This window comes from Frieseomelitta varia, unplaced genomic scaffold (assembly GCF_011392965.1).
Source record: "Frieseomelitta varia isolate USP_RPSP 00005682 unplaced genomic scaffold, Fvar_1.2 scaffold_274, whole genome shotgun sequence".
NCBI lineage: Eukaryota > Metazoa > Arthropoda > Insecta > Hymenoptera > Apidae > Frieseomelitta > Frieseomelitta varia.
This window is the reverse complement of record NW_025110006.1, coordinates 218,948-233,529: the sequence shown is the minus strand read 5'-3', so window position 1 is coordinate 233,529 and position 14,582 is coordinate 218,948. Positions and strand designations below refer to the sequence as shown.

General features: G+C 33.9%; 1 protein-coding gene across 9 annotated transcripts in view; it reads left to right on the top strand.

Moving 5' to 3' along the window:
* LOC122528986 overlaps nt 1-14,582 on the top strand; it is a 70,632-nt gene that overhangs the window by 23,769 nt on the left and 32,281 nt on the right. For 3 of the 9 annotated variants that reach the window (XM_043654690.1, XM_043654691.1, XM_043654692.1), the window contains exons 1-8: nt 2,069-2,161; nt 2,931-3,036; nt 3,119-3,368; nt 6,637-6,778; nt 7,586-7,600; nt 11,349-11,494; nt 11,958-12,055; nt 12,942-13,151. In XM_043654690.1, the coding sequence (XP_043510625.1) occupies nt 3,170-3,368; nt 6,637-6,778; nt 7,586-7,600; nt 11,349-11,494; nt 11,958-12,055; nt 12,942-13,151 (810 nt within the window). In that variant the 5' untranslated portion in view covers nt 2,069-2,161; nt 2,931-3,036; nt 3,119-3,169. Of the gene's footprint in view, nt 1-2,068; nt 2,162-2,930; nt 3,037-3,118; nt 3,369-6,636; nt 6,779-7,585; nt 7,601-11,348; nt 11,495-11,957; nt 12,056-12,941; nt 13,152-14,582 lie in introns of those variants that run through there. The other 6 variants (XM_043654683.1, XM_043654684.1, XM_043654686.1 and 3 more) reach the window with 5 other exon arrangements.

Below are 14,582 nucleotides of genomic sequence, written 5' to 3'. Positions count from 1 at the left end.
CACTGATTGCGGACCATAACGAGTGACCAAACCGTATGCAATTTTTCTTCTTTTTAAATTCATTCGGTATATCGCTGGATAGAAATTACTAAAAGGTAATAAATTTATTATTCCTTCTGCCTGGATTATATTCCACTATACTTAAAACTGAGAAAATATTGCAATTTTGGATTGCAAAATTATATTCTCGACGTGCGTGGCACGTCATTCCAGCGCAAGAGGTTAACCTCTTGCGCTGGCAACTGATTGCGACCAAACCGTATAACAATAATTCGTCGCTTTCTTTTTGAACTTGTCGGTATGATATCACTGGATAGAAATTATTGAGAAGTAATAAATTTATTATTTGTTTTAAATATACTTAAAACTGAAAAAATGTTGCAATTTGGGACAAAAAATTCTCGACGTGCATGGCACGTCATTCCAGCGCAAGAGGTTAAGAAAATTATGTTGCACGCTTTGTAATTTCAATGAGCTCTCTTTTCGGGCGGGAAATACTTTTGTAGGAATGTTCTTTTTAAAGGGATTGTAGAAACGAGTTCTGGAAGGGGAAAAAAAGCAGGGACCTGAAAGAAAATATTATACTTGCCACGAAACACGCGGTTACCGATGTTAAACTGACGATATACACGACCAACAATGGCGGAACGAACAATAAGCCATAGTAATAATAAAGCGGTAATAATCGAAGAGATCAAATGTTTTGGAAACTTGATAACGACAATGGTAAGCACGCTAAGTTATGGGCACACAACACAACCTGTAGTACTGTATACGTATGTAGGTACACTCCCGCTCAAAAGTCTTTAGGACACTTTTATTTTCAGTACTCAATACTTATCCTGTATACATATTTTGTAATACAATATATTAATATACCAACAGAGACTTTATAGTGCAAAGTAAGTTTTATATTTATTGTATCTAATTATACTAGATTTGATTTAATTGTTTAACTGTGTTTAGGTATGTGTTGTAATATAATAATACAATATATTGATACATTGACAGAGTCTTCACTGTATAAATTACAGTCTTTCATATTTATTGTAAATACAACAATTTATATACAATTATAATTTATGATTCATATTTACTGTATTATTTTTATCGTACAAACTTGTTCTAGTACTTGTCCTATGATTTCTGAGGTTGAGGTTATGTTATATTAATTATATTGTATGTGTTGTAAGTACAGTTTATACATAATTTATATACAATTATACTTTTATATTGTGTAATTTAGAATATATTGTGTAATTTGTAAATATTTATTGTACATCGTTTATGATTCATATTTTTATTACACAAAGTTTTCCTAGTATTTGTACTAAAATTTCTGAAATTGAAATTACATTACAAACGCAACATATTTATATGTAATTTATATATAATTACACATTTGTGTATAATTTATACCTTTATATTAAGTAATTTATATTATAAATATCGTATTTATAATATAATTGTTAATAAATCGTTGTATATAATTCATAATTCATATTTTTATCATACAAACTTGCCCTGTGATTTCTGAGGTTGAGATCACATTACAAATACAACATATTTATACATAATTACACATTTATGTAGAATTTACACCTTCATATTGTGTAATTTATATTATAAATAGTATGAATATTATAATATTATAAATATATAATTGTTGTATATCATTTATGATTCATATTTTTATCACATAAACTTGTCCTAGTACTGCTCCAAGATTCCTATAGTTGAAATCACATTACAAATACAATAATTTATATATACAATTAATATATATATATATTATATTATACATAATTACACATTTGTGTATAATTTATACGTTTATATTGTGCAATTTACATTGTGAATATTGTGTTTGTTGTACATAATTTATGATTCATATTTATTGCATGAAACACGGCAGTTGCCCTAAGATTTCTGAGCGGGGGTGTATATTGCGCCAAAACTTTCGTGGCACGAGGTTTCTGGAGGCTGCGTGTAAACCGTGCCAATATAAACCACCAAGCTTCATTTGTTGCTCGGAGGCTTGCGGCAAACCTAGCACAACGCCGGCGGCCGTTCAGTATCGCGTTCAGTATTTTCGCTGGCACGGACCGGTACACACACGTACTGGCCGCTCGTTCGTGCGCGTGCCACGCAACCCGGAAAGGTCAGCACCTACGTACCGCCCCTCTTTATCAACAATTTGTATCGTGTTCACGCGCCGATTGCCATTAATACGCGGTTTCTCAGCGAACCGATTGTTATCACCATCGCCCTAATACCCGTCTCATTTTCGGAAATCACCGGCTGTTTTCTCACGTGTTTCGTTATCGCGGGGATTCAAGTTAAAATAGCTTTCTCTCTCTGGCCAGCTCTGAATAACTGAAATATACAGGGTGTCCATAAAGTCTCTTTACAGTTTCAAAAATTTATTACAAAGACAAATGATAATTTTTTCTTTGCCCGGGACAAAGGTACGGGACGTCACTAATCTAATGCAGAGGATCACTGATGGCTGCGTGTGAACCATTGATGAGGGTATGGCAAGAAATCGAGTATCGTTTTGATGTGCTTCGTGCAACTAATTGTATCCATATAGAGGTGTATTAAATAAGACAAAAAAAAAAAAGACTGAAATATATACGTCTCATTTTGTAATAATTTCCACTTATCTGCCGTTTCATTTGCCTTTGTAATAAATTTTTGAAATTGTAAAGGGACTTCACGGACATCCTGTATATTAGAAATACTCGATCTGTGTGTTCGATGACTGTAACAGCGACGAGCGAGTTGAATTTTGCAGGCTTTGTCTTCGCTGCGGTCTTCGACTTGCTCTCGTTTCTAATTTTTAAATTGAATCTCCCTTCTCTCGCTGTAAATTGACAATGACAGAGGCGTTATATTAATTCGCGTAAATATCGCAAATTGTGTTGCAGATGATGATTGTTGTGATGGATTTGCTCGTACGCCGCTTTGAAGATAGAAAGATGCAAGTGCAACGTTCCGGCTGGAAGTCCTTCGAGGTCATCCTGCAATAACGGGGTATAATGTTATTTCTCTATTCCTGCAATGTTACAAGGGCCACGTGATGCAAAATCAATATCGTTGGACCGATTGTTTGCAGCGGCTGTGGTGGAATGAAAGAAAAAGAATGCAGCACGGTAGAGGAGGCTAGATGAGCCCCAACTTTCAGAGAGGTGCATGTGCATACTATCCGGCAGTTACACACAAGCCACGAAACCGTACGTGTCTGAGGGAAAACGGAAGCGGAAAACACGTGTGTGGAAGAATACGCGGTCCATACCTGGCCCGCCATTTTGGCGGCATGGTCCTTTGGGCCACTATACTATTCCTACAAGGAGCAGGTTTTGTAGGTAAGTTTCATTCCATCTCGTGAGATTTTTTTCCTTGCACTTCTTTTCATCTCTTTCTTTTAATTTGTAATTATAGGAGGTGGACGAAGGTACTCGCACGCTTGATAAAAAAATTGTCTGTGTTTCAGACTTTGTAGAAAAGAATCGTACAACAATTCAGCTGGCTTAATAAATTTTATTAACACGTGAAGCCTTCACTTTGACAGACATTAGAGCTTCTTTCGTGTAGAACGTACTTCTGTCCTCGAAAATTACAAAAGCTCTGATGTTCCTGAAATTGAAAATTTCGTTCATGATCTGGAAATTTTCTCTTCACAAAAAGATCTCTTGAAACTTGCTGTACTTGCTGTCTTTCTCGCCATTTAATTGAACTTTGAACGATAAGGCTAAATAGCAGAGTGACTGGGTTTCTCCAACTTGTATTGTTTAAAGTGACAATGGAATGGCGAAAAAAAATTACGCAGCCAAAGATTAAAGTGAGGATGTAAAGGGAGGGATTCAGTCTTCAAAGATGGTGGAAAAAAATTTTTTTCGTGACTTTTACAATTTTTGACAAATAAAAGCATTGCGTGTAATGAAAAAAGAAATTCAAGATTAGTAAAATAGAGATTCCGCGATTTTATCTCACAAAGTTTAAGCAATTTAGAATAAGCGATAATTTTTTAACCGATAATTTTTCATCAAGCGTGCGGATACTTCTGTCCATCTCTGTATGTACAGGGTGTTTAAAGAAGTTTGTGGTCAAACATCGAAATGGATAAATATATCTTTATGTTCTTGGTAAATATTGGCCAAAAATCATTAGCTTCGAAGTTTATAGACTTTTTTCTTTAAACCTATAATAGTTTCTCCTGTTTTGTCAGTATCTGGTAAACTCGATGTTAACACAATTCGCTCATGCATCTGTAAACGTATGCTTTGAGAAACAGCGTTTTCAAATTAATGAGAAAAATGTATCTCGTAACTCTGAAATTAATAAATTTTTGACTCGTGTTTGTCAAGATCTTTTTCACGATCTTAAACGGCCCTGTATAAAACCAATTTTGCCTAACTTCGACACAGAGTAGTTATCGTTGTTTTTTTTTTTTTTTTTTAATATAAATTTTTTTTCNTGTTTTTTTTTTTTTTTTTTAATATAAATCTTTTTTCCGTTCCTATCGTGTGCGTTACATCGCAATCAAGCGCGCGATATTGATCGAAGCAGCTTCGACCTGTATTTCAAAAATGCTTTAAAATACCCGCGAACAAACGTTTATGCGATTTGTTAACTTTTGATTGAAACGAAGGTGGAAGAGTATAAACTACGAGTTTGCTTTCTACGCTCTCTGCTGCATTGTTACCGACGTGATGCAATATTCCCGCTTTGACGAAGACCTCACGAAAATCTGATTCGATGATACAGTTTAGTATACCAAAGGTCACTTTTCTCCTCTCCCATTTCGAGCAATTTGATTGAGATATGTCCCATTTTCTGAGACTTTCTCGAGAACCTTTTTTCAAATCTATCTCGCCTCGATAGTATTGCATTAGAGTACACGAGAAATATCATATCAGTAGTATACTGGACGAACAAAAGTCAGTTCACAATTTTCTACGATTTCGGTAACCTCAGAAAATGAAACTGAGAGAAACATTTCTACATTCTCTTGAATGTTAGAAGAGAGAAGAAAGAAAAGTTCTGTCACTTTCAACGTTCTTGTCGTCTCTTTTCTATAAAAACGACGACAAACGATCGCGATTATTTATTTGTTATGATTTCATCGTGCGTGTATGTACGTTTTCTAATATTACCGGGGCATCTGTGTAAACTTTGCAAATTGCTTTCGACGAATTCTATAGAAAATACTCGGGAGAACGACTGTGCCAGTTTGCTGGCCGATTTAACCGATCCGAGGAAAATAACCGGTCGAGAACTTGGCGTTTATGCGTTCGAGTTTTTATCGAATAGAGAGGCTCGAATCGAAAATTTTCTTTCGTTTAACAATATTTTAATTCCACATTTCAGTTCCACTAAATTTCAATTTTACAATTAGATTTATGTTCATCACGATTTATGTTTAGTTTATGTTCCTTTCGAAAGTTCGCGTTGTAAAATAAGAGTACAGCTTACGAAATGATAAGAACATAACTTATGAAATATATTCGAACTATTATCTAGGTTCGATAAAATTTTTTTTTTTTTTTGAAATACAATATCGTAACATTTATGTATAAAGAATAATATTTCCATCCGAGGTATCAAAGAGGGAGAAAAAAAAAGATAAAAATATCTTTGTAACACAATGAAATGCGCGAACTTCTGTTTAGACGTTCTACGAGAAATCATTTGAAATGATGAAAATATAAAAATATCCGTTTTGCACCTATGAAGTTTTTAAAAACTAAAAATTACGTTACAAATGTATTATAGTTATGTTAAAGCTTGTGTAAAATTTCTGTTGTATTATATTATAATTATATTATAAATTATGTTATATTATAGTTATGTTAAAATTATGTTACATTAAAATTATATTACAATACAATTATATAATATATATAAAATTATATGTATTATAACACAACAATAATATTATATTATAATAACTGTAATATTATAATACAATAATAATATTATATACAATTAAGACTATATGGCAATTATATTAAAGATTATATAAAATTTCTAAAAATTTTATTTCTAAAAATGTTATAGTTATATTATAGTTATGTTAAAATTATGTTACATTAAAATTATATAATATATATAAAATTATATGTATTATAATACAAATAATAATATTATATTATAATAATTATAATACAACAATAATATTATATACAATTAAGATTATATTGCAGTTATATTAAAGATTACATAAAATTTCTGAAAATTGTTATATTATAGTTATGTTACATTAAAATTATATTATAATACAAACATATAATATATATAAAATTATATGTATTATAATACAACAATAATATTATATACAATTAAGATTATATTGCAATTATATTAAAGATTACATAAAATTTCTAAAAATTATAAATTTGTCACTTCGTTGATCACCGGCGTTGGTACAGAAGCCGTACATTATGAATTTTTGTCTTTTTCCATTCTTGAATTCTCCACAAAAAAAAAAAAAACGCATAAACACACACTAGTCTATTGATCAAAATATCGTAGTAATGGCTACGATATGGATGTTTATTTTTATTATTTTTATTTTCTTTTTTTTCAACGTTTGTCCAATAATACCTATTCACAAAGCGTTCGCTGCTCCAGGCTCGGTGACAGGTATTCCCGGTGTCCCGGAAAATATAACGGTGATGTTCCTGAATCCGACGTCTGTCCGCGTTTCTTGGAGCACCAGCCAAGTCGAGCAAGTTGAAAAATACGACGTCACGTACAAGCCAACTGATGCAAGGTGCGTTCTGAAGATCTCGATGTGTTCCACGAGCGTTTCTTTTTTTTTTTTCTTTCTTTCTTTCTTTGTTCTCTTTGCATGCAATCTTGGAAGCTGGCGTGCCGTTTGGAATTTCCAAATAGGAGAATCTCCAGATAAGAGGAATTTACGAATGTAAATTTGCAACTCGAACGAAAAGTTTCTCGCTCTTCGTTTCTTTTATCCTCGCTGTCTTGACTAGCTTATAGCTATAGTGACGTGTGTGTGTGTGAGAGAAAAAGAGAGTTTTGAAATTTTCGTTCAGTTTTTTTGACACATCGTTGAACTAATTAATGTGACATGCACGATGTTAACCCTCGAAGCGTTTCATTTCCGAGACAGTGCGGTTAATTGTATATTTTCAACAATTTGGCTGCGGCGAGTATATACTAAGTGCATTTGCTGTAAAATCGAGATAAACTGTAAAACTGCAAAGTTGTATCAATTATATATAATTACAAATTTCTCTTTCCAATGGTCACAATTGTCCCATTAATTGATGACAATTTTTTCCAAAGTATTCTGAAAATTCCAAAGTGTGTCAGAATTTAAAACGAACATGTTTGTTTGGTTTATCTGGATTTCAATAACAAGTGTAAATTTCTCTTTACTTTACTGCACGACGAGAGAGATACGCTTCTGTCGTCGGACAAAAAGAAGAGCCACCTTTTCCTTAGCGAGTGTGTTCTTCTTGTTTGATTCATTTATCAATTGGTATCAGTCTGTTAATGTCGACTTTTCAAAGAGGACTTGATATTAATTGATGCTTTTGCTTCTACTGCGGCGTAGGAAATACACTGACAGGTATACAGATTTCTTAAGGTATTCCTTGAGAATTGCGAGCATTGTACATCCCTTTTCCCTCTTTTTCTTTATTTCTTTTACTTTTATTTGTTCCATGGTACCAACATCGTTGTATAATCGCAGTTGTTTGAAAAGTGCCCTGTTAACGTGAAAAAGAACTAATTACTTCCAATTATTAATTAAACACACACAGCCAACAACATTCTATCGTTTCTATTCTACCAATTAATGTTTCAAACAAGCATTTGCAATTAGTTTCTAGTAACATTTCCATCTGGCCAGTTTTTAGAGCGCGAGCGAGAGTTGCACGAAAAAATATTTGCCAACTCGAGATCAGTTAGTTGTACAGGTTCGTTGAGAAATTTTTTTTGGCGTTAGTCTCTCCTGAATTGCGAAACGCGCGGGGAAATAAAAACGCAGGGATTTGCGTGCTACTTACTTTGAAAAAATTAAGAACTCTCTGAGATTGTGGCACCTTTGTTTTAATAAAAACTCGTGAGAGTTTACGCGCAGGAAAATCTTCTGCCTCGTCTTTAATTTGCGCGGAACACGTAATCGTGCACGTCGTCAGACCTGGGTGTTTGAAATTAAATATAATTTTTCAGTTATCAAATAAACATCATTTTCTCGAATAATCGAGTTCTTCGATTTATTTGCGTATTTTCTCAATTATTTGCACAGCTTCAGATTCCTTTAATGAGCCATAAAAAAAAAGCTACACACCGCCGATTGAAATCCATTATTTGGCAAATACTAAAGAACATTATTTGAAAAAATAAATTTTTTCATCATTTAAGCGGCCATTATTTAGCAGATATTAAAGAACATTATTTCAAATATAGCTGCCATTATTTGGCAGATACCAAAGAATATTATTTCAAAAAATAAATTTTTTTCATCATTTAAACTGCCATTATTTAGCAGATACCAAAGTACATTGTTTCAAAAAATAAATTTTTTCAGCATTTAAGCTGCCATTATTTAGCAAATACCAAAGAACATTATTTCAAATATAGCTGTCATTATTTAGCAGATACCAAAGAATATTATTTCAAAAAATAAATTTTTTTCATTATTTAGCAGATATCAAAGTACATTGTTTCAAAAAATAAATTTTTTCAGCGTTTAAGCTGCCATTATTTAGCAAATACCAAAGAACATTATTTCAAATATAGCTGCCATTATTTAGCAGATACCAAAGAACATTATTTCAAAAAATAAATTTTTTTCATCATTTAAGCTGCCATTATTTAGCAGATACCAGAGTACATTGTTTCAAAAAATAAATTTTTTCAGCATTTAAGCTGCCATTATTTAGCAAATACCAAAGAACATTATTTCAAATGTAGCATTTGAGCTGCCATTATTTAGCAAATACCAAAGAACATCATTTCAAAAAATAAATTAAACATTATTTCTGGAAATAAATTTTCGCCCAGGTCTGATGTTCTTTAAGTTTCTTATTCTTGACTCGCTTCTGAAATATTGCTGGATGAAAATAATCGTTTCAGAGAACGAAAGAAGCACGATGATTCTCCTCGTGTTGAAAGAAAGTCTTTACTTTCGAAGACAGCTAAAACATCGATTTTTCAGTTCATGCGTTTCCCGATAGCACTTGCCGCCCTCTCCGTGCACAGTACGTGTGCCTTGGAAAATATATTTTAAACTGGAATCTCCATAAATTGACAGTTCTGTAATAGCGGAAACGCTTCAGTATACGTGTGCATTGAGTGAATGCACTTGCGGCGGGAAATTGTCATGAAAAATGTAGTCAAGAGAAATTATGTGTACGATCTATATATTCCATACACAATACAGAGCGTCCATAAAGTCTCTTTACAATTTCAAAAATTTATTACAAAGGCAAATGAAGAGACAGATAAGTGGAAATTATTACAAAATTAGACGTATATATTTAAGTTTTTTTTTCTGCCTCATTTAATACACCTCTATATGGGCACTATTAGTTGCACGAAGCACGTCAAGACTTCTTAAACGATCGATGTTTTCCTCAGATGTTCTTGGTCATTCACGCCTTCCTTTATCGAACACTGTCCCTGCCTCCACAAATTTCTCGTGCCATGCACGAATTGATGGACGTGACGGTGGATCTTTTCCACACTTAGTTCTGAAGTTTCGCTGAGTCTGCAGGTTCGAGTTGGTTTCAATAAACCATGATACGCACTGTGCATTCTCTTCAGGTGTAGCCATTTTGTAAGGGGTTCGTTTAACAGTATCTTATTCATCAACAGGGTAGCTGAAATGCAATTTGATAAAAACCTTGATAAACACTGAATACATGGAACAAATCTGATGAAGATATCTCATCAGTTGCCTTTGTAATAAATTTTTGAAATTGTAAGGAGACTTTATGGACACCCTGTATTTCACAGGACGACTTCATCAAAGTGAATAGGAAACAAGAGTGCAATTTTCGAAAGATTGTCCGAGCGTTTTAAAAACAAGTTACAAAAATTTCACCTTTCGTTTGTGAATTGGTAGAACATTGATCGATTGGTATACCTAATCTTTTGACGATATTTTTGTCCAAACAAATGATATATTAGCAAAATCTGTTTCAAATCATAAATAGCTCACTGCGTGTGATATATATACAGTGGCAATTTTCAATAATGAATTACACGATAAATAGGAAATATAAAAATTGCTATAATTCCTTGTAAAGTGCTTAATGTGCATTTAATGGCGGAGTATTAGTAAAATTGCGAAATGTGTCCTTTTGCAATATTATCGAATGATATTGTGCCAATCATGGAAAAACACGTTAAACACAGTTATGCTAATTAATGTCCTAATTTACGTAATTCAATTACGCAATTGCACTTAACGATAACGTAGTAAGTTAATTACGTTGCCATTGAACTATATAATTCAACTTTTTAATTAGTTTAATTACTGTAGCCAATTACTGTTGTAACCGCGAGTGCAATTGAATTACAGCGTACTTGAATCGTATGATGAATGCCATTGAAATGCAATACGTGAGAAGTGCTTGGAATTCCGAGAATGTGAATCGATATCGCCAAACTCTCCGTGTTCAGTCCAATATTTTAGGCATCCATCACGCTTGATATATTAGCAGATATCCAACAATTAAGAGAGCTTTCATTAGATACGACACACCACCTCTTTCATCTGAATTTCTTTTCTTCACCTTTCGAATGCCAATTCTGATTCGTCATTTGTAATTTGATTAAGGGAAAGAAAGTGAATTACGAATTGCAGTGTAACTAAATTATTTTGCAATCAGTGTAGTGAAGTGTAGTTCAACTCAGCCGATAAAAATACTTCATATTTTACTCAAAACACATCACTTGTACTACATCATTGTAAAATTCATTATTGGAAATTGTATTACTGCGTACGTTTAAAGGTTTTTCTTTCCACAAAAAGCTATAGGCGCTCCAAATATTTTAACAAAAAAACAATCATCGACTCACAGATTAACGCACGAAACGATGTTTTATAATAAACTCCACAAACAGCCGAATTAATTAGCCCGTTATTAGTCAGAAATTTGCTCGCAATTCTTTACTTCATAATCGTAGTTAATCGACGAAGAATCCTGAATTTACTGTACCCCCCCTGATTTTTTTTGACACCAGTCGTAGAACGAGACTCGACGTGGTATTTAGAATATATATATCGTGTATCGATAGAATGAGAGAAAGCAAACGGAAAGATTGAAACGTCAAATGGCAAGGTGGTGTTACAGAGTTATGGTTAGTTACAGGGTGGTGGCGGTGGTCGCGGGTAACAGCGAAGCAGTCACGTTGAGCGGCCTCAGGGCTGACACGCAGTATCAGCTGGTCGTCACTGCCGTGAGAGCTGGCAAGAAATTTCGAAGTCGACCCATCGTCTTCCGTACACTTGGTAAAGTTACACTCGCTGAACATTCTCCGGTTGTTTTGAAAACACATTCACAAACAATCATCGTGGATTCAAACACAATTTCGTTTCCATCGTCTTGTTTTTCGTTCTCTCTGTACGTCTTTCAACGAGTGTATAACACGAAATTATTGGATAATTTGAAATTAACAAAGTCATCTTCCAGTCGGTCATAATAAAGTGGTAAAATCTTTCAACGGATGAATAATATGAAATTATTGAGTAATTTTGAAGTTAATAAAGTCAAAAGTCAATTTCAAAGAACTTTAAATATATTACATATATCTAATAACATTTATTTGGAAATAAATGAAATTATATATCAATAATTTCATATTATTCATCTCTTGACAGATGTATTTTATGTATATATAAAATACATCTTTCAACGGATGAAATTATTGCATATATATAAATACACAAAAGAATGTACATTTGAATGTTTCAGAACCACCACGAATATCCCCTCAGCAGGATGCAGCGGTTACAGGCGGTCCTCTTCCACCCCCTCCACCTTCTTCTCAACAACCACAGCCTTACATACAAGTAAGAGAAGTTCACGTACATACTTCCTCAAACAATCTCTACTATCTCAGCTTTTGAACTTTGAAGCCCGTGATGCGTCTGCTTTGTATCTTTAGAAAGAAATATTTGAAATAGTTCGATATTAACCCTTCAAAACTTTCAATTATTCAATAAATATCAATTAATAATTTGTTCAATATTAATCCTTAATCCAACGATATATCGTTGTTGGCTACGTTGATTTATTTTCCTTTTATTTATTAAGATGTTTCTTTTTAAATTTTGTAATTATCACGTTTCACGAAATTTTTGTGCCTTCCTCCTCAAACCTTATCAAACTGCATCAACTTGGCTCGGTATTTTTTGCCAAGGTTTCTTTTTAAATTTTGTAACTATCGTTTCTCATAGAATTTTTTCCACTACATTTTCCCTCAAACCTTACCAAACTGTTACTAACTTGACTCGATGATTTTCACTAAGGTTCAACCTTTTGGTAAAAGAGTTAATACAGAATAATAATAATAATAATAATTTATTCAATATTAATCCTTAACCGAACGATATATCGTTGCTGGCTAATTTATTTTCTCTTTATTTATAAAGATGCCTCTTTTTAAATTTTGCAATTATCACTTTTCACGGAACTTTTGTGCCTTCCTCCTCAAACCTTATCAAACTACATCAATCCTTGGCACTTTTTGCTGAAATACAACTGTTTCCGGTAAAATGATTAATACAAATGAAAATATTCTTCTATTCTACCGAATAGAAGAAACGGAAACATCTCTTTCATTTGTTTGTTCCGGTTCGGATTTATGAATTTAAATGCAAAATACGATTCTCGTCGGGCAGTTCCGCGAGTGGTTGCGCGCGCCAAATGAAGATTGAAGGGACGGCTTAATTGCAGGTCCGTGGCGTAGAAGTGGGCATCGTGGTGTTGGTGTTGATCTTCTGGGCAGGCGCGATAGCGCTGTTCTTCAATCGTTGGGGGAAGATCCGCATGTTGCTGCCGTATCAGCCCGATTACAAGGAGCAGCTAAAGGTTCCGGGAACTGGGGTATGCGCAGCGGCGAACGCCGCGTACACGCAACACCCGACTCAACACACTTGCTCTCAGGTAACGCATAATCACATACCCTATTCCGCTAAACTTGAACAGTGTTCCTAGACTCTAGCTAGATGCAAGACGATCGCAGATCGATCCAGCGCGATTTCCATCGACTCGCGATAGTCGAGCTTTAACCATTTCCAGAAGAATAGCGGCGATCAATTTCGTTGATAGTTGCTTAGTATTACGAGACTCTTCTGAGACGGTAGTATATACGTGTAGCTTGACGTAACGATCGATATATCGCTGTACAGTGTAGTTTATTTTTGATAAATCGAACTTACGACTTTCGGCAGGGAAATATTTCTTTTTGTGACGGAAAAAAAGATAGCACATAGTCGGCCAGGAATATTGTTCTTTTATTCATACACTTTATTTCATTTTATTTGATTAACGTTTGAAGGGAATAATTTTTGAAGCGTAATTGAAGAATCACGCTTGTTCAAACTTAAATTAATAAAATTAGTTTCTTTTTCTCATGTTTTTGATGTTTTGTTGGAAAAAAAGGAAAGAAATAGGTGGGAAGAAACTTTTGGCCCGCTCTGTAATTAGCTTCTCGAGAAATTGCTTCGAAATCAGACAAGTTAGAAGTTGGAGAAGATACTCGCAATGAGTGAAGCAAAAGTACTCGTGCAATTGAAGTACTTCCACGTTGTTAAATTACATTCTTGAGTGAAAGATTATTCCATATATAATACTCGTACAAATAATAGCATTAACATTTAGTTCAAATCTCAAGCCATCTCGCCCGATATCGAATCTAATAGAACAAATCGACGCGAAATTTGTGAAATCTCCATCTGATATTTGCAATTTTCACTGTTGTTCACGTTTATCTGTTCGAATTGATCGTATCCCGATGATCCGATTGCTCATCGGGAAGGCAGTATTTCGAGAATGCATTGTGCTCGAAAAATTCATTCTCCGGCATCCTCTGAATCAATATCCAGCATTTACGTGGGTGCACGGCCCGTAATGATGAATTCCGGAAATATTGTTATATCGAACGATCATAAATTGCACGGACGTTTCGACGTTCGTCGGTATTCGCATCGAGCTGATAGGGAAGTGATTCATACGCGAATCAGGAAACGCTCAGACGCGAGATATCAGAGATACTAATTTAACCTCTTGCGCTGGAACGACGTGTCAATAATATTTGGCCCAAAATTGCAATATTTTTCTCAGTTTGAAGTATATTTAAAACAAATAATAAATTTATTACTTCACAATAATTTCTATCCAGTGATATACCGAATGAATTGAAAAAAAAGACGAATTATTTTGTACGTTTTGGTCGCTCGTTATGGTCCGCAAACCAGTTACTAGCGCAAGAGGTTAACCTCTTGCGCTGGAACACACGTCGACAATATTTGGCTCAAAATTGCAATATTTTTCTCAGTTTGAAGTACATTTAAAACAAATAATAAACTTATTACT